Raw genomic sequence first — 26,635 nt, 5'->3', positions numbered from 1 at the left:
GAAAATTTTGTAAGAAGAACAGTTCAAGAACCCCCAAAAGCTATTTTCTCCCTTAAATATTTGAGCAAGGATCAGAAAACCACAACATCTTGCACAAACTTTGAGATAAAGTCTGAAAGGACTGGAAATTATCTTGATCAACCTTTATACATAAGGATGAACAAAGCAGGGTTTGGGTTGGCTGTACCTGCCCTGGAGCAGCAGCACTGAGCAGGGCAGATGATGGGGGCAGAGTCAGCTTTGACTGTCCTGTCTGAATGCACTGCAACCCAAAGCACTAATCTATCATTTGAGGGAACAAGTAGGTAAGCAGATGTCCACAGAGCTCACCTGCACATACACTGCCAGCTACAGAATGGCAACCCAATGAACAAGCCTATAATTCTATGTGCCATGAATATTCCTATTCCATGTGTTTTATGTTATCAGCTCATCTGCTGCTCCTCAACCATTTTTAAACTCCATTAAAATGTATGAAAAAGGATTAGGACACTGACAAATTTTGAGAGTGCTAAAGGCTTAATTATGAAATGATTGAGTAACTCAGCTTCCAGTTAGCTGAAACACCATGCTACAGGATCTAAACACCTAAGTTAAGAAGCTGAAATACTTACGGCTGATTTTCTAAAAGATTCATTGCTTCTTCACAGTCATAAAAAGGGTAAGTATGTGACGCAAAAAATACCTTGTTCTCTCCAAAGGTTAACTGAAGTGGAACTGAAACATGATCTATCACAAAAGAAAAAAAAAAATCTAAGTGGTTGTTGAATTCTTTAGCTCTTGAGCTGAATGATACAATCATAATACTTTTATTATTTTACAGGACATAAGCAAATATTTAACTATAATGTTGACACTCTGGATCTCATGACCTGTTATACTTTAGATTTATAAGCTCTATAAGCTCTGTTTTGTCTTTTTAAGCTTTACAAAATTTTCAGCGCATGGTTGTCAAAAGAAAAGTGGAGGTGGGATAAAGGGAAGAAGCAAAATTACAGAATAGCTTTGTTTTATGAAGTGTTTCTCAGTGGGGCTATCATCATGGTAGAATTTTAAAGAGTCTAGAAGAACAAGGAGAACTGAATAAGGAGATAATTGAACACATATGAGAACTGGCATGAGAACAGTCATTTTAAATGAAACATTTTCTTAAATATGAATATGTCTGCATGTAAAATTACTTCTTTCATTTGTGGATTAAAAACTGTCATTGTCATGTGAATTAAAGCAAGTGATCTATGTGGTTAATGCCCAACAGTGTCTTCAACGCTAAGTTACCACAGGCACTTGTGATCTTCAATTTGCTGTACATGATTTCTCCACAAATGTACTTCTTGTTTGGATTATTACTGAACTAAGAGTGGAAAAATTATCTTCAGAAACTGGTGCTTTCCTCAGTGAAACTGTTTGAAATACCTTTTGCAGAAATCATTAAGCCCTTGTGACAAGCCATTTCACAAGCTGTTGAGCAATTTCAAACTCTGCTTTCCTTGAACAGGTTCTTGGAAGACCATCAGCTGCTTGGCTGGAAGTCACCTTTGCCTGCACCGGGTCCCCTTGAATATTTCAGACTGGTGGGAATGTCAGGGGATTTCCTAACAAGAAGACTGTGAAAAAGCATTGCTCCTCTCTAGAAATGCCCTATTCCCTTTGGAACCAACCCCAACTAAAGTAACACAGACTTTCTCAAACTCCATAGGGTTTCTTAACAGTAAGTGGATGGCTCAGGACTTTTTGTCACATGCTGCCAGGAACCACTGCCTGTGTTCGTAACTGTCTGCCTTCTGCTGAAGTGTTTGTCAAGCTTCTGAGCATCTTTATAGTACTTTTGAGCATCCTTTCAGATGGATCCCTGTGCAACCAACTCAGAGAGGTGTATTATTTCTAGGTGACTTGGTTACTCTAATGTCATCCTTGACATGCTTCTAGTCTCACATTTTATGCTGGAAGATATCAAGATGTCAAATTTATCAACCTGGTTGCTTTATGTCCTGCTTTACAAAATATTTAGGGAACGTGAACTGGCCCTAAATAACAGTGATGCTTTTACACTTGGCATAATCTGATACTGTGACACACTAGCTAGTTTAAAACTTGGGAGTGAGATTTTAACATCATTACTCTTCCTGTAACTAAAACTGGATTTTGACTTGTTTCAGCCTTAAGAGAATTGAAACTTATCTTAAAAATTGCTACCAAGTACCGCTCTGCCAATTCATGGCTGTTGTGATAAATATGAAAGAGTTATCCTCAGGGATACCTCCGCAAGCTGCAAGAGCACCTGTTTTTTTGTGGTTATCTTTTATTTCTATTTTGTTTTTTAAACTTGATACATAATAAACAGTGCTGTGTAACCAGTTTTATTCCACGTGTTTATGCATCGAGATGTATGAACTTAAAGCATGAATAAAATGCTATCTAGCAAATAGCACAAGAATTACGGCTGGCAACTGACCTTAAGCATATAATCAGTGGTTCAGAAGACTATTACAGCCTTTAATTATACAATCACATATTTTTCCACTGGACTAACTTGCAGAAGCTGGAGGGCACATAGTAGAAGAGGCAGAGGCTTTACGAGAGACAGGACAGCCTTGTGACATGGACCAGAAAACAAGCCACTGAACTACAGATGACTAGAACAAAACTAAGACATCAGAGATGAAAAACTTCACATCTGAAGCGCATATGCAGCTCTTCTGGCCCCACACCCAGAGCGATTAGGGTAAGATTAGAGTATCTGGGTTTTGTTTGTTTGTGACACAGAATAGCTCTGTGTCTACACTTCCGCCAAGCTCCTGTTTCAGGTTCCTGGTAGAAGCTACAGCTTGTAAATACAGCAATGGAAAAAGTTTGAGCAGACCTTTTTTTTTTTGGTTTTTTTTAAGTGTTTGAACAGAAAAAGTTCAGCAGTAGACTATTTGAGAAAAGGGACTGGAAGAGGAAAAAAAAACCTTGTATGCAGCTCATATAAGGGCATCACATTAGAAGAAGCAGGCTACGTTCTTTCCTCTTATCATACATGGAGGGTAGCAATATTTCTTTACCTTGACCTTTTGGTGTTGGAGGAATAATATCGGGCGGAGCACAGATAATAACCCCTTCTTTTAACTGAGCGTCATGGACTGTTTCACCAAACGTACACGAAACCTGGTCACTCTCAGTCAAAGTTGGCAATGGACTTACAGTCAGTTCCACCTGGAAACAAAATTTTAAAAGGGCAAAATATTTGAAAGAAATTAAGCAAGATCCAGTAAGAATTATGGCCAGAGAATTTGAACTGCTCGCGTTGATATTTTGGCTAGTATCACAAAAGATGGTTCTCCTTTTCAATTTTTATTTCTTTCCATCTGCTAATCTTTTCTTCTTATACCTCTACTAGTTTTTCTAGTCTGGGTCTATGTTGAATTAGACCGGTACAAAAACCTCTTGTCCTGTCAATGCATTAGATCAGAACAAAAATGTCTGTACAGACACACCCAAAGCCTTTTATTCTTGTCCTCAGCATCCAGTTTAGTAATAGTAAACAGAGTGGTTAACAATTAAATCCTGCCAAACTTAATTAAAATTACATTAATCTTAGGTGTTACTAGTGAATAATGAAACCAAGGCTGGATGGGCTAGAAAAGGCTGAACAGAAAAATGGCTTCTTCAAGACTCAAATGTACATGCAAGAAACCCACTGAGATCTATCAATACTGCTGAAAAAGGATTTCTGAGTGATGGTGAGATCTTAACCTCCTCGAGGAAATTATCAATACAGAGTGCAGGTGAGAAACTAAATGCAAAATAAAATGGGAAAACTTAGTAAGGAAAGAGGAAAAAAATTAAATTACATTTTGGATGCTGTCCTTGATTTAATGCTTCAGGTGTGTTAATTATACAGTTTAACTTTTTCCATTTTGTATTGCCACTAGAAATGACAATCATCCCCTTCTCACTGAAACTATGTTATGAGCTGCAACGTGTTTTTCGTGAGTAAAGGAATCATGAGGAGACAGTTGCATTAGTGATGTTACAGGCAGCATGTAAATGCTCATATGAAGTTTGCTTTGGTTTTGGATTTTAGGTATTTTGGCCTCAGATGCTGACATGAGACACCAGAGACTTGTTAACACAAGTTGACGAGATCTGAGGTAAGAGAAAATGTGGATTTTAGGTAGACTAGTGACACTCTACTAACATTTTTATTCAACACAGAAATGGCCTTAACATAATACTGTTTACATCATCTAGGAATGGAATTAAAGTGACATGAAAGAAAGTATCTTTCTTCCTGATTAAGAGGGATTAAAAGCCATTTTACTGATTTTACTTGCTGAGCATCCCCAGGAAATCCTCAGTCTGCACTGGTATGCTCCATTTGGATTTACAGCAAGCTATGACACCCTGGTCACCCTCTGAACACTCAGTTTTGTTGCCACAGAGTCATTCTGCATGCTGAATTTACTTTCTCCATGCACCCAGACAGACTTCGCTGTGTAGGCAGAACCACTGCTGATTTTAAAGCAACAGCTTATGGCTTCACTGCTTACTTAAGTTTATGCTCAAGTAAGCTGAAAGGGCAGCATGAAATCTCCCCTATCAATTACTTTTTATGGGTTATAGAACATTGTGCAACACTTTCATAATATTCAGGTAAATGTAAATGCTTTATCATCCATACTAGTGCATCATTTTGGTTTACAGAGAAGGTCAAAAAAAGCATTTCTTAGAAGAAAACGTGAATTGCCACCTGCAAAAATGGCAGGCAAGAAAGAACAATGTGAGAAATGCTGGAGAGTGAGATACCCAAAACACTATCCTATTCCTAGTCTCCACTGTGCATAAACAAATGCCGATATTCACCTTTCTGACAGTCACATCAATGTGCATTAAGAACACGTAGGGAAAACATTTTCTTGTCATACCTTAGCTGGGGCTCTGCGACTCATATTTAGAGGGTCTGCACTAATGATAGTCATGCACGTCCCACTTGGACTCCACAGCCAGTGGTTTTCCTTATCAGCTGTTCCACATTCTGTCTTCTTTGTGCACCTGACAAAACAGGAACACAAACCAAAGCAAAGCAATATTATAGCTGGACCCTGCTTTCTCTGAATGAAGCAACAATTTTGGGATCAGACCCTGAAATTACAACACAAGATGACTTGGAATTTGCTTTAATATTGACTATTCAGGTAGTTATTGGAGAATTTTTAATAGAGTAAGTATTGATGGTTTGAGATGTCAAAAGCAAGTGGGGAAATGTGCCTATACTATTTTGGACACCAACTTGGATTAGACAACCCAAATCAATACAGAGGCAGTAATATTTAGCACAGGAGCCACTGCCTGATCATCTGAGACCAGGCTGAATAATCTTCACTGCAATATATAACAAAGTCCTGAATGAGTGGGCACAGCCCATATTTTCTGCAGGTCAAGTGGCAGACACCTATGTGTTGCAAGTAGTAAGACACCCCACTGGTGTGAGTAAAATGCAATACAGAAGCATTGCTAAGGGCACAGAGGCTTGTGGAGGGTTCCCGTGAAACTGTAGCACTAGAAATGTTACTTTCATAGGGAATGTTTTTATCAGCTCCTGCCACTGTTTAAGACCTCTCTCTGCCAGGGCACTGTTACTATTAGGGGAAGACAACATAGCCTCAACAAAAATACTGGGAGATTTTCCCAGCTCAAGTACAGGAAGGACAGAAAGAAGAGATACTGCCATGCAGAAGCTGCATATGTGGCTACAAAAGCTTGTTTAAGGGTGGGTGTGTGTGTGTGTGTGTGTGTGTGCAGACAGTCTCCTGTGCATTCTTTCCATTCTGTGCAAAGTTTAAAATGCTGTAGGATCTGTGGCTGCTGTAGCAGAAGAGTATTAACTCATCAGGGGCAGTTGCTGCACAGTTCTGCCAACCCCACCCTTAAATATATCATTTACATACAGAATATACATTCATACAACATATCCCTAAACACACTGTTAAGTGCTGTGTGCGATCATGAGACAGAACTTGCTGCAGATGAGAAAAATATTAGAAATTAACCACTTTTTTCTCACCATTGGAAAGAAATACTAGCAAATGCAAAAATTCATGTCTGCCTGTTCTTAGAGACCATTAATATTTTGAGATATTGAGGTCACTGGTCATATCAGAAACCTGAAGGGAAATCTACGGAAAATTGCCTTTTGTATGATATATGATTCAGCCTTCAACTCCCAGCAGCCCAGGAGGAGTCTGAGGTGTATATTTCAAATCCCCAGGTTTTATCCACGGCAACCGAAACCCAGACTGGAAGAGTTATAGTATATTACATAAACCTGCACGCACCATGTTAAGTTTCTCTGCAGTACTCAATATTATGTTACACAGCAGGCTGATAGGTAACTTAATGTGATAGTTCACATTTTCAGACAGGAAGCAAGACTGAAATTCATCTGCATACTATAATTAAATAGCCCCTTTGTTCCAATAGCAAGTACTTAGAATCATGAATTCCCAACTGCTCATGCCAAGGGGTTAATTAACTTACTAGTCAAAAAGAGAGCTGTAGGACAGCTCTTCCCTCTCGCCACTCCAATCGATGTAGAGTGCAAAGAAGAGACATTCCAGAGCTGTTCAGCGCTGTCCTAGTTTACATGTGTTTGAATATTAATTCAGTTAACCTCTGCAAATAGTCAGTCAAATGCCACTTTCTGCTCTCCTACAATTAGGTGAGGGTTCCGTGTAGCTACATGTCTTGATAGATGATGTTTATACAAAAACATGATTTGAGCTATATACTTTATTTCAGATGCAAACAGTTTTTTCTTTTATGCTTTTTTTTACACTTTCCTGCTCTGTCTAAAATATATGCTATATTTTCTGAATTTTAAATAGGGAACACTCTTTTAATTTCTGGGAGAACATCTGACTGTACAATTCAGAGTGATAAAACATGCAGTTAGAAGATGTATACTGATTTTCAGTAGCAGCAGAAAAGTACGTATTTTCCCACACTAATCAAATCTGCAGAAGTCAACGGGGAGATACTTATGTGCACAGAAGACTGATATAAGTGTCTGTGTGATAAAATTAAATCACTATCAGGAGCATGAGGCTGAGTACAAAGAGCTGGGATCACTACGCCAAGCAGTAACCCACAGGACATGTCAAAATTTGAGCTATGCCACTGCCTGCACCTGAGAAAACACCAGCAGCACTCACCTGCCCTCTCTCACACACCAGCCACAGTACGGATCCCTCGCCTGAGTACACTTCTCACAGTCCGAATATTTGTAGCAGTCTTGTACAGGGAGCCGATGCACCTGGAGAACCGAAAGTAAAGCAAACTGTAATGGATCTGAAGAAGGCACAAGGGGACAGAAATCTTTGTGGACAGGGTTGTACAGCGCTGTTGCCCATGTCAGTAGAAGAACTGACCCTGTATTATTATGATCAGAGCTCAGCTTGATTTTAAGACGGTACACACAAAACCGGAGTCTGGTCATTTCCCCTTAACAAAATCCAACTTCACACACTTCTCCTACTTTTTTTCACTCTGATATTCTCTAATCTCTCTTCAAAGGAACGTAGGACATTGTTATAATCAAGAATCACAAGCGAGTCTTATACAAATTGAGCTATTCAGTTCCTCCAGATGTTTTACTTCTGGAAATCTGCATTACAGCAGCCACCGTAGGACAGAAACTGCCTCGGCAATGCTTTGAATGTGAGAAACAGCTACTGCAGGATGGATACTTTCAAAAGGCTAACTTGGTACTGGCTAGATCATTTTTTAAACAAATTATCTTCCCCTCCATATCACTAGCACAGAGATGAAATCATTTGGAAATGTGACTGTCAGTGGCACTTTTAGCCAGAAGGCATTTCAGGAAGTCTGCAAGCATGAGAGAGCCAGGGTGCTTCAGGTTACTGCACTTCTCCACGCATAACCCTCCACCATGCAGTACATTCACAAAAGAAAATGGAAATAACTATGACAGGAAGCAGCAGGGAAAAGATCATCATCAGTTCTCATGTCTCAGTCCCCCAGTAAATATTTGGCTTCTGGTTTTTAGTTCTTTTGGTGCTAAGAATAAACAACTTTGTCTTTCTTTGGTGCACAGAAAAAGGAACCAGCACACAACCATCCCCTTTAGTTATGCTACTGAAATGATGAAAGAGAACAGGACATACGTCTTCTTGCTGATGACTATGTTTTACTTTTAAAGAGTGCAAAAAGTCTAGCAACTAACTCTGAGATGCAAACTTTCTTTTTTTCTACCTTATCCTCTCACTTAAAACAACTGGTAATTAGAAAGCTACTTTGAAAGTCTGAGTTTGGCCTTTTCTTTCACATTTGGAGAGTTCAGCTGACTCAGTTAAGGAAAATGTCAAAACCGGGTAGCTTTCTTTATATAATAATAATAATAATAACAACAACAACAACAACAACAACAATAATAATAATAATAATAATAACTATTGTTAACATAATAAATATTACTGTTTATTAATACAGAGGTTTACCTTTTCACCATTTTTTTCTTCCACAGATTCTTACCTAACTGGACCTAAGTTACTGGCACTCTGTTTCACTAACTGGTACTCATAAGTAATTTAATATCCAGTGAATGGCTTTTTTAGGACAAGTATTTATTTCATAAATCTGGCAGGCAAAAACAAGCCCTAGAGATTGCTGTCTCTTCAAGTTTTATGCAAATTTAATGGATATTTTTTTTAAAAAAAAGCAGCTCTGTTTACAGCCAGCTTCCAAATACAGAGGAACTAATCTTACAGGTTTTCTAATTGGCACTTGTAACCAGAGAGAGTGGTTAAAAGCTAAAGTAAGCAAACAGGCCAGTGATTGTCATAAGTGACCACCACAGGCTCCTGTTCTCCTCCCAGTATGGTATGTACCATATTGAATTTGGGATCCTACCAGCAATGTTCACTTGTAACGAACCAGCAGGAGCATGGCAGGGGTGGTACACCCCTTTCCAAGTCCTCAAAAGAAGATGTAAGGGGTTTCTCCTGCTCTCTGCCTAAGCTCTGGGAGCAGAGCGGGGAGGAGGGGTCTGAAGCATTTCAAAGCATTTGCTCCAAGCCACCCACTGCTATTGACACAGCAGCAGGAGCTGAGAGGAGAAAGGGGAGAAGTGAAACAGGAAAGCAAGAGCTTTTTTCTGACTGTGGCTCCTAAACTCTGTATCATTCTTCCCTGTATTTCACGTGATCTGATTTCTTTCTAAAGGCTGCTTCAAGTTATCACCCACCACATCTTCACTTTTGCTTTGTTCAAATGCTTATGGAGCCCAAGCAATTCATTTCCAAATGTTAAGACAGGCTGCATCTGTCAGGTGGCTTAGCAGTAAGCATGTTTATCAGCACAGCTAGCCTGCCCTTTATTGTTTACCTTATTTTAAATAACTCTAAACCATTTTAACTCCCAGGGCAGGGTTCTGATATCTTTATTCCCACAACTCCCAGCTGTGCTTAACCTAGAAGTGCACGTTTCAGCATTTATTCTTCCCCCCTTCCTCACATCGCTTTGTTTCTCCCAGCTCCGAAGGCCTCCATTCTCCTCCTGTCTATCTGCTTCTAAAAGTGGGTGGGACTGCTCACTGTAATTAACTCCTAGAGATGACAGTAATGTAATGCCATTACAGAGCTCCCAACTTTAGTTATTCATATTTAAGCTGAACAGGTTTTGTAAAAGAAAACTATTATTCGCATTATTCAGAAACTGTGATGTCTATGAGAGCTACTTGGAAAAGATTAAACTGAAAGCCTTTCTTTGGCAGAAATTTCCTGCTTTCTAAATGTAAACGTTTTGTAGAGATAGAAATTTCTTTTTTTAAATTTTCTCTGAAAAAAAATTGTCTGTGGCCTTCCTGGAGAACTAGAATTTACTATGAGTTCAAGCAGACTGTCATCAGAAAATTTGTCTTCCTTCAAGGTTGCTGGTATCCCTTACACGCTCAGCTGCTCATGCCATAACCTGGTGGGGACCTGGGGGCTTTTAAGCAATGTGCCAGCTTGTCAAATGGGGTGCCACGTCACCCAGGCATTAGTGGACAACATTGAAGTTTGGAGTTCTGTTCCAAATCTGAATGGAAGCCAAATGAGAAGTATCAACTACTTCAAAATAACCCCAAAATAATCTCCCTCACACACTGTCATATTATTAAATGCTTCATCAATTGCTTATCTGGCATTTTTTCCAACATGGCTTCTAGCCTGTAAACCTTCAGCTAGAATACAACATTCCCACAGCAGATACTTATATTAATCCTTCTATAAAACAGAGAACATTCTTCTCGCACTTTTGTCCTCAAATACTCTCCTTTCACATCCTGCCTCGTTCTCCCCAGGTTACTGCTGCCAGAGCACTTCCCATGTTCCATTCTGTGCCACTGTCACTGCTGCAGATGGTCACATCCTACCACCCACCCTGTCCTGGAGAGCTGCTGAATCATACATGTGAGGCTGGCAGCTCCAGCCGCCATGAAGAGAAGTGTCAGAAGAGGGTTACAGCTGGAGGTGAAGGAGAAATCTGGCATCCGTCTTGCCTCCTACTTGTTTTTTATTTTTCTTTCTTTCTTTACAAACCTCCATTGTGCCTCACCTACCAGCACAGAGAAGGGGAACCTAGAAGAGACTGCCTGTGCCTTTCATAGCAAAGTCTGAACTTTCCTGCTGCACTTGCTCCATTCTAGAAGAAGCTTGAATGAAAGTGTTTCCCAAAGTTATAATTCTCTCCATTGCTTCTTAGTTTTTGACAGCAAGACCCATGAAAACTCCTGGCAGTTTTACAGATATGTAAATGCTATTATGTCAGCTGCCTGCATCCTAAATCCTGAAGTACTCTTGAAAAGGACTGATGGCAGCTAGACCATCCACCCCATGGATACCACACTGAGCACCAGGGCTTCCTGACCCTGTGGTGTGCCAGTGTCAAATAGCTCAACTTCATCCTTTCCATAGATCTCATAAGAGAGCTTTAGAGCTAATTTTATTTCCAACTGCTAAGCATCAAGGATATAACTGTTCCCTGAGTCAAAACAGTCAAGTCCATCAGCTCAGACTTGAGAAAGGTCCTCATACACACAGAGTGGGGGAGATCCAGCAAATGGGGTGACCTCCAGGAACAACTGAGAAACATACAAATCTCAGCTAAAGTTGCAGAAAATGTGAAAGTGGACCTGGTCCTTAATGCAAGCAGGACATGTTACCTTGTCTGTGGTCATCACATATAGATTTTCTTGGGTTTGGTCAAGGACCAGGTCATTCTTTATGGGTTTGTTTTGTTCAATAGTAAGAGAGCTGTACTCAGTTGCAGTGGATGACAGGAACACCTATTTCATGGAAGAAAGAAAGGTGGTTAATGTTGCTTTTTAAACTCAAATATCATTATATCTGGCTATTGCCATAAAAGAAAATAAAAAGTGTATCTATAAATACATTAACAACAAAAGGAGGGCTAAGGAGAATCTCCATCCTTTACTGGATGTGGGGAGAAACATGGTGACAAAGAATGTAGAAAAAGCTGAGGTACTTAATCCCTTCTTTACCTCAGTCTTTAATAGTAAGACCAGTTGTTGTTGGGGTACCCAGCCCCCTGAGCTGGAATACAGCAACAGAGAGCTGAATGAACCCTCCATAATCCAAGGGGAAATGGTTGGTGACCTGCTACACCACTTAAGACATACAGAAGTCTATAGGACCAGATGGCATTCACCCAAGGGTACTGAGGGAGCTGGCAGAAGCGTTCATCAGGCCACTTTCAATCCATTTATCAGCAGTTCTGGCTAACCAGGGAGGTCCCAGTTGACTGGAACTTAGCAAATGTGAGGCCCATCTACAAGCAGGGCAGGAAGGAAGATTGGGGAACTACAGGTCTGTCAGTCTGACCGCAGTGCCAGGGGAGGTTATGGAGCAGATAATCCTGAGTGCCATCACAAGGCACGTGCAGGACAACCAGGTGATCAGGCCCAGTCAGCATGGGTTTGTAAAAGGCAGATTCTGCTTGACAAACCTGGTCTCCTTCTATGACAAAGTGACCCACTTAGTGGATGAGAGAAAGGCTGTGGATGTTATCTATCTAGACTTCAGTATAGCCTTTGTCACCATTTCCCAAATAATTATCCGGGAGAACCTGGTGTTCGTGGCGTGCACAGGCATACTCTTTGCTGGGTACAAAACTGTCTGGATGGCCAGGCCCAAAGGGCAGTGGTGAATGGAGTTATATCCAGCTGGTGTCCAGTCACAAGTGGTATTCCCCAGGGTTCAGTACTGGGGTGAGTTCTGTTTAGTATCTTTATCAATGATCTGGACAAGGGGATTGAGTGCACCCTCAGTAAGTCTGCAGATGACACAAAGCTGGGCAGAAGTGTTAATGTGCCTGAGGATAGGAAAGTTCCACAGAGGGATCTGGACAGGCCAGATTGATGGGCCGAGGCCAACTGTATGAGGTTCAACAAGGCTGAGTGCTGGGTCCTGCACTTGGGTCACAGCAGCCCCATGCAACTCTACAGGCTTGGGGAAGAGTGGCTGGAAAGTTGCCTGGCAAAGGACCTGTGGGTGTTGGTCTTAAGCTGGCTGAATATGAGCCAGCAGTGTGCCCAGGTGGCCAAGAAGTCAATAGCATCCTGGCTTGTATCAGAAATAGCGTGGCCAGCAGGGACAGGGAAGGGATCATCCTCCTGTACTCAGCACTGGTGAGGCTGCACCTTGATTACTGGGTTCAGTTTGGGGCCTCTCACTGCAAGAAAGATACTAAGGTGTTGCAGCATGTCCAGAGAAGGGCAATGAAGTGGGTGAAGGGTCTAGAGAACAAATCAAATGAGGAACAGCTGAGGGAACTAGGGTTGTTTAGTCTGGAGAAAAGGAGGCTGAGAGGAGACCTTATTGCACTCTACAACTACCTGAAAGGAGGTTGTAGTGAGGTGGGTGTCAGTCCCTTTTCCCTCCCAAGTAATAAGTGATAGGACAAGAGGAAACGCTCTCAACTTGTGCCAGGGAAGTTTAGATTGGGTGTTAGGAAAAATTTATTCACCGAAAGGTTTGTCAAGCATTGGAACAGGCTTCCCAGGGAAGTGGCTAAGTCCTCATCCCTGGAGGTATTTAAAAGACGTGTAGATGTGGTACTTAGGGACAGGGTTTGGTGGGACATGGCAGTGTCAGGTTTATGGTTGGACTCGATGATCTTAAAGGTCTTTTGCAACCTAAATGATTCTGTGATTTTATGATTAATGAAAATCCTGTGTTTACTCAAGTTCCCAAATTCACATTAGGGAAAACATTTCAATTTGAAGTATATGGCATCAAAAGCAGGAAGCAAAGCACAGAAGTCATGAAAATAAATTGCTCAGTGCTCACAATAGCTAATATTTGTTGTGGGTTTTTTTTTTTTTTTTTTTGTAAATACTGATTTATTTTAGCACTGTAAAATTAAAATTCCCAACTAAGAGCCTTTGCGCTTGAAGGTGTTCAAATTTGTTGTCTTCCCTTATGGTTAGCAACAGTTTCAGCTTCAAATTTCAAACCATGTAGCAGCACATGGCCATCACTCCTTCAAGCAAAAGAAGTTCTTTGGCATTGTAGCCTTGGCATTTTAACACTGCAAATGTGAACCCTTGAGCCCCACAACATACAGTCAGAATTTACTAGAGCTCCAGCATGGGCTTTGTATTGCCATCTCTATTCACTTAATGGCCAGAATGATTACGAAATCATTCTTAAACTAGTATGGGCTTGAATAGAGATAAGGCTAGAGCAGCTGCTATATTACCTAAGGCTGTTTATACAAGGCTCTCAGTAGGTATCTAATCCTCCGGGAAAAGTGTCATTCAGGCAATGCTAATTCAATCTGTGTACTGGATAGCTGAGGTACATCAGAAATAATGTGGTTTTTCTTTGAAATTAAAAATACCAAGCTCCAAGAGAATTTGCTCCTGGTATGCAATCTTATAAATCACATTTACTTTTAGAGCAGAAGTATTCTATCATTACAGTTGGTGACCTTTTAAACAGCTTCTAGTCTTTTAAGTCCAGTTTGTTACCTTAAGAATTTTACCGTCCGACGTTCCCAGAAAGGCTACGGTATGCCCATTCTCCACAGCCACAGTGACAGCCGTGAGATTCATCCCTTCTTTTTGCAGTACCGGCTTCTCTATAACACCATTCTTACTTCCCAAAAGGTACGGTAAGTGTTCAGAGCCACAGGGGAAATTTTTGCTTGCATTCTAATAAGGGATAGCAATACAGAGCGATGTTAAACATTCAGATCACTAATTCCTAGCTAAGAATGAAGTGCAACCCTATTACCAGACAGTATAATACCCCTCAGACATAGAAGAGTAGAAAGACAGAAATGAATTGTCTGGCCATTTCCCCCCAGCTAACAGGCAGCAATCATAAAACAGCCTGCTAATTGCAAACTGCTTCAATGCTTTCACTTTCCAGAAGACATGGGGAGAGAAAATTTTTTGTTTCTATTTCATTATAGCAGCACAGTTTAAAAAGTAACCAGTTTGTTTAATTAAAATCAACATGTCAAATAGACTGGGTTGACCAATTTTGTGATGAAGACTGTTTTTTTAAATGCTGTTTTGTTTCTTAATTTGCTGCTGTCCATAGAAAAGCAACCCACTGGCAACCATCTCGTCAACTTCAACACATTCCCTCTTCACTACACGTTAACGCTGAGCTGCAGGGAGTGCCACCAGAAGGACGTTCATTCACACCTTGCCTTTCCTACTACATTTGGTAACAAGACTGTCTTTCTGATATAAAATCCACACCTCCTTTTTGCCAGAAGCCACGGCTGCTCCACTTGTCACATTCATGATTTTTATGTTTGATGCTCACCTCAGATGCAGGGTACTGCAGGAAGTAACACTGATGTTTGGAAGCAAAAAGTGCTTTTGGCTTCTTACCAGTGCTAGTGACCTACTGTGTGGGAAAGGGCTGCAGTTTCATGAGATGAAGGATTATGGGTCAATACCAACATAAGGTATTCCCATGCCCCATCTTTTCAGCTGTTCACTCCTACCCCTGGACTGTAGCACACCACTTCTCAAGCTGTGCTCCAACAGCTGCTATGCAAGCATGTACCTTGCTCACATTGGGGAATTAAGACATCCTCCTAAAAAAATGAGCTATTTTAAAGATGATTCAATTCCTCAACCCAGTTTAGGGTTGGCTGTGGTAATGAAAGGAATGCACAAGTAGGTCTTGAGAATAGGGTGGTGTGGGCAAAAACATAAAGTCAACAGAGATGATGAAAACTGCCTCTCAGAGAGAGTCATAAATTGAAGAACAGTATCTGGAGGGGTGTAACAGTGACTTCTGAAAAACTTATAGCCAAGGTAATGACAAACCATAAAAAGAAGATGGCCATCATGCTATGGAAGTGTTTTGAGCCAGAGCAAAATATGAACACCACCTGAATATAAGAAACCTGTGTATTTCCAGTTATCTGAAAATTCAAATCCAAGTGAGAAACAACACCAAACTCTAGATATCACCTACAAGATTCTTAATACCATTAAAAACCATTATAAATATGCTGTCTGAGACCAGAATTGTCTATAGTAATCATCTGGAAGCTGATCATGGGCGTAACAAATCACTGTATTTGACTCAGTAGTTTCCATACCAGAAGGAACCCTTTAAAATAAATGCACTTATGAAACCAATATTCACCTTTCAGAAGACATCAAATCTTTTTTAAAAGACTCAAAATTATTACTATCTTGCCACTTCTTGCTTGACATGTTCCACACCCCCCCCAACCACATTCCATTTCTAAAGTGAATCCAGCTATTGAGTTTTCAGTCATCTGATCTCACTATAGTTTAGCTCAAAGCCACCCCAAAACATGCAGTTGTATATTTTCCACTAATTCTAACACAGATTCTAAAACTGATACTGATATTACCAGTCCATGTGATGCACACGGGTTTTCTGCTGCAAAAAGTTTGTAAAATGAGCTGGTATTCTTTTTAGTGTAGCAGTCGTTTCGGTTTTTTTCCATCTTTTCATTGATGTGCCGCAAGGAAAACACACACATGGCAGATTTTAGAGAGCCGTTATCTTTGTTTACTTTGCTGAAGAGGGCAAGAAGAACTTTGTCATCTGAGACAGCATCCGTAGTTTGTCTCTGCTGAGCCATGCTCTCGGCCAGCTCCTCTCCTGGGGTAGTGACGTAAGCAGAATGACAGTGGTCATAGGCACCATCATCATCTTTGCAACCTAAGTCCATTTCAAAGTAGGAATAGTAATGGGCATCATCTTTGCACAGACGTGCAATCAGTGTGCGGTTATTGACGGGCTGTTTCTCTTGCTGATTAAAAATAAAATAAACATAATTTTTATCCTCAAAGACTGCCACAAATTGTTGAGTGCTTGATGAGTGATAAGCTGACTTAACAGCTGCTGAGTCTGTATACATTTCAAAAATGTCTTTCCCATCTCTATCGTAGAGCTGCCGAGTGCTGATTATTATCCCATTATCATTTGGTCCATTCCCTTTCCCAACAAACAGCACTCGGTCATTATTCAAGGAAGTGATCAATCCCACAGTTGATACATTCTCATCGTTGCTTGCTACAAAGGACTTTTCTCCACTACTGTCTACATAATACTTCTGATTGCTAATGTTTCCTAGATCTCTGATGGCACAGATTCCCTTAAAAAGGCTTCCACACACCACAATTGTTTTATCCACCTTGTTCAGCAACAATAATTTGTTGTAATTGTCAGTCAGTACTGCCTCTTTACATTGGTTTTCATCAATGGGAGGTGTGCACTTTTTGTTGTCCTTTCTTGGACCTGTTTCTACAGACCTTATTACATCCAGGTTTGCTGTAAGCTGATACAGAGCATTTACCACTCCCAAATAGATTATGCCAGTGTCATTATCCACTGTTAGATGATTTAGCTCTGTAGCACTCTGAAAAAATTTCAGTTCCTCATTTCTGCATAAGGTGATGCAAAAACAGCTCAAAATGCTCAGTGTCCAGATCCATAAAGCCATTTCTATGTAATACCTGAAAGCAGAAAGAAAATAAGAACATGAAACATATTAAAAAATAAAATTTACACAAAATTCAGCAACATGAAAGGTTTTTTTTCTTTCATTATGTCAGAAACAACTACACTTCCCTTTATGCATGTGTAGACATCATGAACATCATGGAAAGCCGCAAATCCTATTAATTGCCCATCAATTTAATATGGTGGGGAGGGATTAAACAAGGTCGTATGTCTAAATGATCATTACATAACCAATTAGATAATCAATCCTGTGCTAAAGCACAATGAGAACAACAGACAATTTTAAACAACACAGAGTGACAAGAAGTGGTAGTGCTTCTCCAGACAACTTCATACTGTGTAAATTACTTATTGTTGAGATTTAAAAGATATGTTGGAGGATCCCAGTGTTTCGGGTGGCTCCTCTTTAATAGAGGGGGAGAATTTACATAAAAGTGTTTGAGACATCTGTGTTCCCCAGAAAGGAAAAACAACCTTCCATTGACTACAAGTCAGTCTGGATCTGGCTGCTGATGCTCTTTAAAAAGACATTACGCTAATCCTTCATCAATGTAAAGCTGGAAGACGGTAGAGCCCTTAATACGTGACATTGCCTTCGACTGCTGGTATGCATTACAGTCCAACACTTCAATTCATTAGAGCACTGCAACTTAATAGTTTCAAATCTGTTTTAAGAACGTCACTTCAGAGTTTTATAGGATTAAGATTCTGTTACTTGGGGATTTTCTTCAGAATTTTTACTTCCCAAGCAGATCACCTGGCTGTTTGGAATTAAACAAAGACCTTCTGAAACTTGTAAGAAGGAATCTAATTTTAACCTGAAGAGTTAAATGAGGAGGAAAGTCCCAACTGTCTTCCTAAGCACAAAACATTTTGTCAATGTTTTCTGTAAGTGTTTAGTTCTGAGTGCAGAAAACAGAAGCTGGCATGCTTGATCACACTGATGTTAGGAGGAAAAGATAAATACTGTTTGGAGGAAATACTGAAAAACAAATCTGATCCACAGTATATTCATTTTCAAAGTTAGCCATGTGACTCCACAGTTTGATGAGGAAAGAACCTGCAAACTTACAGGGAATCTTAAGCTAAATCTGAAAATACCTGAAACTGTGAATATAAAGGAATAATAAAACCCCACAAAAGAAAAGAGAAACATTTAACAAAATAATCTAACAGACAAAAGCCTTGTAGGAGGAAGTAAATAGCACAGAACGCCAAAATGAGGAATGGGAAAAATAATAAAAATAATAATAAAGGAACCATGCTCCTGTGTCAGCTATAACTTCTGTTTTGGCAGCAGCAGTAGACTCTGGTGGGATGTGAAAGAGAATTGTCTGAATCATCATTTATACTGGATAACTAAGGTTAAATGTCAGCAACCAGGCTGCAAAAGTTTGAGCAGGGAGGTAAGGACTTTTTTTGTGAGCGCAAGCCATCTGCCAGCTCCCCAAACCACCCTGGCATTGCAGCAATGAATAAAGACAACTACTGCCCTCCAGCACTGACTGCAATTTGACCCTCTGTGGAGAAAATGCATGTGCGATGGTGAGAACAGCTTTTCTAAAAGCAGAGTGATTCTAACTTCTAAAACTCCAAAAACCTACTAAATGTAACTCAGGATAGTAATGAAGACAAAATAAAAGACTAAGTTCAGTCTTGTTTTGGTAAAGCTTTTATCATGTACCAAACTGAGTAGCTAACTGCAAAATGAGGTCAAAGAAGAGACAGTACATTACCGACACCAACAACATAAACCTGACTTTCTAATGATAGGTTGACCTCATATGACAGTGACCAGGAAAACACTAAGAATTATAACCCATTCTTCACACGCATGGACTTCATCACATGCATTGCAATGTAATGGAAGTGTTGGGCCTCTCTACAACAATCTTAGACCTGCTCTAAGGAACCCAGAAGAATTCTGATACTATTTGTCAGAAGCTCCTCTCTTCTTCCTGCTCCCAATGACCTCAATTTTCCAAACAAGCTTTGATACCAGCTTACATCTCCATGGCTAAATGATATGTCATAATGCATGTCATCTACTTTCAAATGTTCTTCCTCACAGTTATCTGCAATGAAATAAAAAAACAACTTGACATACTACTACAATGTTGTTTCATAACAGTTTTATCATTCTGTTATCTATTGCACAAGGATCAAAGGCCGAAGAATTCGGATTCATTTGTTCCTTTTTATCCCACAAGGTAATTAGATTATTATAATCTTTGCTGTCAGTCAAAAAAAGCCATAAATAGCTTTACTTATAAAATAAATTATGCCTCAAATGAATGGAAAATGATTTATTGCACCTTAATTTCTGTACTTGGTTCACTTCCACATCCATTTATTTCAGTGGATTAAAACCCCCTTTTTTTCCATTTGTGGCACTTGGGACACAGAGGCTGCACTTGTAATTCACCTGCCTTCATCCCACGGACAGAACAAAGAGTCTTGCTGGTTCATATCAGAGCCGGGACATTTTGCACCTCTAAACCAGTCTCTTATGGGAGTAATTAATCTCTCTGTACCAAAATGGGTAATGCTTCCTCCCTACCATTTTCTGCCTTGTTTATTTATTAAAACTTTAATCTCAGTTATTCAGAACTACATGCCTCTACATTAATTCTGCCTTTTTCTTTTTTTTTCTTTTTTCTTTTTTGAATTTACTCCCTGCCACTTTGGTCTCATGTCAAACACCATCAGATTATCTCAGACCTTCATGCAAAGTAAATTTTTCATTCTCTGTACATATGCTATGGAAAAGACCCAGAACTAAATTCCCATGCACTTCTCAAATACCAGGCTTAAAGAAGGAAAAAAGCAAACAAAATAGATTTAAATGCACTACAACCAGAGCTCATTCTCACCTCATCTTAATTATGAAGTAGTAGCTGGAGGAATGACTAGCTGATGTGGTAGGAACCATGAAATGACACCTTGTTGGAATAACACAGCTACCAGAGCTCTGCCCCACTGCTAGATCAATTTTAATTTAAGTACTTATAACTATGTCTTTCTACTCGAGCAAGACCAATAACCTTAAGTAACAGCCAATTCTTCAAAAGGCATGCAGAAAAAAAAAGAGCACCTATAATCTACAAGCACAAAGTGAGTTTCAAATTGACTTCACACTATTACCCTTACGAATTAGCACTAGTAACATGCTGACATGGATGTGGTAGGTGCTTTCCTCCTTCATTGCACAATCCTCTGCTGTACCTGTATACAGGAACCTTCAACTTTCCAGCCATCCTCAGACACTTTTCTTTAGCCTTTAATATAACTTTAGCTTTACATCACTTAATTTCTTACATTCGTTTCAGCTGAAGTGAATGAATCCCAAATTTTGCCTGAAATTGGAATGAGAACTAAAGCAAGTGTTACTGCCAAAAATGACGGACAAGAAAGTCTTCAGTGAAGGAATAATCTCACCAGTTTACCTTCTGTGGTGTTTTTGCAGAGTTGCTCTTCACTAACCATATATATATATATATACTGAACTGAACTTCATTACCTCATCTAATCCAACATTTTGTTACTTGAAATTTTGGGTCTGGAGACAAACACTTCTGTCAAGAGAGGCAGATACTGATATGCTTTAAAAGTAAGTGATGCAGAGAACTGTGGTTCTCCTTGCAAACTCTCCCCTAATCAGGGTGACCCCAAAAGATTCAAAAGACCCTAAACTTGCAACATAAAAAAGATAAAAATCCAAAGAATGCACCCAAATGGCGTAGATATTTGTGGAAAGAGGAATGAAATTTCTCTTCTCCCTTATTTTGAGTAACTTCATTTTTAGCTTCCAATAGGTTTTCCACAAGTCAAAAAGAATTCAGCTTTCATTTTTAAGTTCAAAGGAATTCAGAACAGAAACTGGAGAATGTGTGCAAGGCAGGGGATGAGCAGATTTTCAGTTTGGATTTCAAAGATTCTACTTCTGTGAGAACTGTAGGTAGACGTGAGCACTCTCCTCCCCAGCTACACCCTTTATTACTATTTCCTAAAACCAATGAACAATGGAGGTTGATTGTTCAGGGAAGGAATCACCTGGAAAAACACTCTGCAGGATTCAAACTTGTTTCCTAAGAGCATAGCAACATGCTGGAAATGTTTTGGAGAGAGAAAGACTTCTTTTGTAGACTATGGCATAGGTCCAAAATTGGTTTAGTATAATCTCTGAGAATAGTGATCGCTGTGATGGGTGTCCATCCCTTTAGCTGTGATGGCTTGCTGTTAGCAGATGGGACCTGTGGGTCAGTGAGCTGCGGGAGGTCACTTTGCGGAGAATTAAAAACCAATGTCCGTGTCCTTAGAAGTTGTGATAGTCTGTACTGTTAAAACATTAAAGGGATTAATTTTTCTTCTCCTCCACTGCTCCTCAAAACACAATTTGCTAAGATATAGGGCATCTTCATATGGGACAAACCATCCTATGTGGTCAAACTGCTGGAAAAGTGGCAAAAAATGGACAAATACTTGTAATACTGATTCTGCTCCTGATGTGGAAGACAAAAGTTCTGGTTGCTTTCACAAGGCAAATTCTCAGCTGGTTTTCTTAATTTTTTTGACTAATTTTCAATAATATAAGGTTTCTTAACATATATGTAATATATGTAATAGTCATATTGAAACATATTAATATATGTATGTTTTATTAATTACTATTAACTCATTCATTATATTCATTATCAATAGATATCAATTTATTATTAATAAATATTTAAATAAATATGCTTATCAATAAATATTTAAATATTTATTAATTCATTATTAGTACATATATCGATATATATTAATAATACATATTAATGTATGTAATAGTTATATTGATACGGATCTTCTTTTACAAGGTCTGATTGGAAATTATAGATACGCCAAGGAATTAATGACTCCTACATCCTCTGTCCCTGTGCATTCTGCAATCCCTGGGTAAAACAAATTGAAGACACATGGAACCACAAACTCAGGTTTGATCTGCCAAGAACGAGCTGCGGTGAGTTGTCCCTGGCTAGATGGCAGGTGCCCAGCAAACCTGCTTTATCACTTCCCCCTCCTCAACTGGCCAGGGGGAGAAAAGTATGATGAAAAGCTTGTAGGTCAAAATAAGGATAGGGAGAGATCACTCACTAACTACAATCACAGGCAAACCAGTCTTGGCTCAGACAAGTTATTTAATTTATTGCCAATCAAATGAGAGTAGGCTAATGAGAAATAAAACCAGATCTTACTTCCCCTCACCCCTCTGTTCTTCCTGGGCTAAACTTCACTCCTGATTTCTTTACCTCTTCCCCCCGAGCAGCACACAGGGATGGGGAATGGGGGCTGTGGTCAGTTCATTACAGTCTCTGCAGCTCCTTCCTCTTCACACTCTTCCCCTGCTCCAGCGTGGGGACCCTCCCACAGGAGACAGTCGTCCACAAATTTCTCCAATGTGAGTCCTTTCCATAGTTTGCAGTTTTTCAGGAACTGCTCCAGTGTGGGTCCCCTGTGGGGTCACAAGTCCTGACAGGAGCCTGTTCCAGTATGGGCTTCCCATGGGGTCACAACTTCCTTTGGGCACATTCACCTGCTCTGGCGTGGGATCCTCCACAGGTTGCAGGTGGAGATCTGCTCCACCATGGACCTTCATGGGTGCAGGGCACAGCTGCCTCACCACGGGCTGCAGGGAAGTCTCTACTCTGGTGCCTGGAGCACCAACTCCCCCTCCTTCTTCACCGCCCTTGGTGACTGCACAGTTGTTCCTCTCACACATTCACACTCCTCTCTCTGGCTGCAGTTGCTGTTGCACAGCAACTTTTTCTCTTTCTTAAGTATGTTACCATACAGGCACTGATGGGCTCGGCCTTGGCCAGCAGAGGGTCTGTCTTGGAGCCAGACGGCATTGTCTCTGTTGAACATGGAGGAAGCTTTTAGCAGCTTCCCACAATCACCCCTGAGCGCCACCCCCCCCCTTCCAAATCTTGCTACGCAAACCCAATACACCTATACCATGGTTTCATCTGTCAAGAATGAGCTGTTCCGGGGCCCAAAGAGGAGTAAATCTATCTCTCGTGCCTGCAGCATCAGCAGAGGCCAGTGATGGCTGGGAGAGGAGAGTGTGCACTGGATAATTTCCCTGGGAAAAGGGCATAGGTAAGAAGATCCTTATATCACTCTGGAGACTCTCATTTTTCAGAAGATCTGAGGTTATCATCAGCAAAATGAGCTCAGATAACTCACTCCCTGAGAGAGCCCATTAACCCAACTGGACACCGAGGCATCCCACAGCCTGGATAGCTGGGACCTCAAGAGCAAAAGGACACGTTTGAAACGATGAAGCAGTGCTACATGAGCAAGGCCACTGAAATAGAATTTCAAGGACTTATTCTTGAGCTTTACTTACAAGGTCATCCCCATCAAGCTTCCCACAAAGAAGAAGATGAGTTTTGGAACGTGGTCAGTCATTTATCAAAGATCACCAAGCCCTCCTTGTGTCTTAAATCTCCAAGGGGGTAGGGAGAGGATTAAACAGGGGTCTAACAGGGACATCCAGGTCTAATATCTCTGGCAACTACAGTAAAACAGTATTGTCACATACAAACAGGCCAGCAACCCAAACAGCAATGTTTTCCTGTCCCAAACCAAAAAAGGTTTCTCCAAGAGTTGCAACTGAATTAACAGTTGAGGAGCACAACTGCTTTTCACAGTAGATCCTGTATCCACCAGCATCCCAGCACCTCCATGCCAAGGACTCTCAAGAACTTGGTGCAAAATCATCAGAGTTGAGTCAGAAGTTTAAGTAAGGCAAACAGCTAGCAAATTCAGACTTCACGTTAATAATTATGTCATTAGCTTAAAGCTAAATTAATAACACTGTTAGTAGTCTGAATCAAAACCTTTCATCTGTGCACACCTGAACTCCAAAGTATTTAACATTCTGATCCAGATCCAAATTCAGACCAAGAGGAAGCAATGTGAGTCTTAATTTTTCTACTAGGAGTCACTCAAATGTGCATTAAGAACAGGTAATGAGACTCAGAAAATGCATACTTACATATTTTCTGATCACACTCAAGAATTTCCAATAATGTGCTGTCTCTGCAACATCAGCAGATAAACAAAAAAGAAGAGTAGAGCTTCGCAGATTTATACGCACTCTTAGAAGCAGAGCCATGCTACACAAAGCTGAGCTCTAATGAATTCCCTGGTTTATTACAGTCAGACCTGGCACAGTTTTGATTCTGAAAATCTTTCATACCATGGATTCTGCCATAGTCCAAGGGTGGGTTTTTTGCTGCTCTTTGGAATCAAGACAAAAACTCTCTCAAATGAAAGTATCTTCAAGAGTTCACAGTACCAAGTGGCTTAAAAAAATGTCAATAACATTAGCTGCTGTGGAAACACCTCATTCCACAGCATTAGCTACCAGCAATTACGGAGTATAAATCAGCCTGAGACACAGGTAGCTTATGCCAGAAAAGTCTCTTCAAATCCTAATTTTTATTATTGTAATTTTTATCATGAAAACAAGTGTACATATCATCACCTCAAGTAAGAGGGTTGCATCTACACAATCCAGCCCCACTGATGCAGGCAGGAGCACACACAGGGAAGAGAAATGCTACACGAGAAGGCCTGAGTTCCTGCCCTCCTGGACCACACTCCTCTTTCAGTTTGGGCTTCTACATTAATTCTTACATCTTTTTTTCAATCTCTCAGTAGAAATGAAGTGCCCATTTTAATGAGACCTCACTCAGTGTTACAAAGATGTAGTTGATCTGCAAGAGAAGCAGTTGAGTGATGTGTTTAATAGCAAGCAGTTGACTCGGCAGGAATCTGAACCCACAGAATCCCCAATTTGACCTGCTTCATGAGTTTGTTAAAACCATGAGGTCTCTTACCTAACAAAAATTTATGTGGTTTTGTTTTTTCCAAACTTCACTGAGCGCTAAGCCCAGTGATGCCCAATGGACCAACATCCAGCTACAGTCAGCACTGGACCACAGGCACCCTCAAGTTGCTTACAGACACTTTTACAGTACCTGATCCTGCAAATCTAATCTGGCCCCAAGTGTAAACACCCACTGCAGCTTGAGAGCTGCCCGAGCTTTGAGGGGGAATGTCTCCCTGTAGCAACCATTGTGCAGAGTGGCCACAGAAGCCCAGCAGTAAGCGGAGATGCCCCATGCATGCCTGCCAGCTCCATGCATGTCCTGGGTTATTTTACCCCTTCTGCAACTCAGAAAAACTTTTTTGTTTTCTTTTAGCCAGGGGACCAGCAAAAAATGTGAGAGCCTGGAGCATGGGAAGGAAACCTAGGGAGTTAGGATAGCTTTAAATCGCTGGCTAATAAGGGTATTACAGCACCAGGAAAAAAATGCATTTATACTGATAGTAAAAGGACTCTGTGTCACCAGCTCCATGCTACAACAACGAATTGCTTGTTTTCAGTGCTAAGGTCATCTTCAAGGACTGGTTTCGGACTTCCCCTGGAAGAAACAAGAAAGGAGGCGGATTTTTCTTCCATTGTGGGGGAATCTGAGCATGACCATGTGGAAACAAACAAAAACTATTCCGGCTCCTTCCCTGCCAGAACCAGTTCTCCCTCGTAATTAACCATTAATCACACACACACAAAATAATCAGATCAAAAGGACAATATTTCTAGCATGTGTGAAGCTTTACTTTCCCTACAAATTGCACAAATGGAACTTGAGAGGTCACAGGCAGATGATCCATCTCACTCTCCTCAAAACAGAAGCACTCCGGATATCCAAGGCAGCCGCAGCCTTTTGCAGCAGCACCAGCCGGCTTAGTGGCAGTTCGAACCTGCACATACCCCTTGCTGGCTTGAGCGTAGTGAAAGAAGAGCTGGAAACAGCCAGGGATTTCCTTGCTGCATTATGGCTGCACAGGACAGCACACAGACTTTCAAAGCTAAGTGGCATTTTGGCACGAGGCAGAGCTGTAATGTTTTTCTTCCTGTTACATTCTAATGTTATAGGACCTAACAGAAGAATCATATATAAACCATAATGATCAGGCTCTATGAAGTTAATCCCATAAATTAGTGGGTTATATCAATTTTAACTCATAAATCAATGAAATGCAAATATGACAAGTAATTCATGAAGCCCCATGCAAACAAAATCCTCTCCCTCTAATTCCACCCTCTCACTTAGTGGTGTTTGCTGCGCAATTCCCTGTCTCACCATCATGCTGTCTTATTCTTGTTTCTCCTAATTTTGTTTTCCCATTTGGGTTTAATGGATTCCTGCGGTCTTCATTTTAACATAGTTATCTGGCTGTGCCGGTGATTTATCCAATACTTCTGTGAGGTGGGACAGAAGCTCTATGAAAATGGGAAGCTGTCAACTGCACTAAATGGAGTACTACGATACATATTGTACTTCGGCAGCTGACAATGCAAGCCACAGAGGCAGGCAGAGGAAGATGGGGAAAATTCTTGAAACGGAAAGTTTACTGAATGTTGCGAGCCAAGAAACACATAGCTGAGGAATGGAGAATTTTCCTGGCTTCTGCTGCTGGAGATAAATCGCAGGGGATTGTCTGGTTCATCTTTCTTGAAATTCTTTAAACTTTCATTTGGACGATTT

General features: G+C 40.5%; 1 protein-coding gene across 4 annotated transcripts in view; it reads right to left on the bottom strand.

The window, feature by feature from the left end:
• Nucleotides 1-26,635, bottom strand: part of PLXNB2 (plexin B2) — a 252,716-nt gene that overhangs the window by 65,260 nt on the left and 160,821 nt on the right. For all 4 annotated transcript variants that reach the window (XM_026867768.1, XM_026867770.1, XM_026867771.1 and 1 more), the window contains 7 exons: nucleotides 15,916-17,026; nucleotides 14,036-14,218; nucleotides 11,207-11,329; nucleotides 7,197-7,297; nucleotides 4,911-5,037; nucleotides 3,048-3,198; nucleotides 615-729 (listed from right to left, as the gene is read on the bottom strand). In XM_026867768.1, the coding sequence (XP_026723569.1) occupies nucleotides 615-729; nucleotides 3,048-3,198; nucleotides 4,911-5,037; nucleotides 7,197-7,297; nucleotides 11,207-11,329; nucleotides 14,036-14,218; nucleotides 15,916-17,026 (1,911 nt within the window). The remainder of the gene's footprint in view (nucleotides 1-614; nucleotides 730-3,047; nucleotides 3,199-4,910; nucleotides 5,038-7,196; nucleotides 7,298-11,206; nucleotides 11,330-14,035; nucleotides 14,219-15,915; nucleotides 17,027-26,635) is intronic.

The sequence above is a fragment of the Athene cunicularia genome (genome assembly GCF_003259725.1).
Source record: "Athene cunicularia isolate RWA chromosome 1 unlocalized genomic scaffold, athCun1 chr1_part2, whole genome shotgun sequence".
Classification (NCBI taxonomy): Eukaryota; Metazoa; Chordata; class Aves; order Strigiformes; family Strigidae; genus Athene; species Athene cunicularia.
Note: the sequence above shows the minus strand (reverse complement) of the source record. Positions and strands in the feature narration are given on the sequence as shown.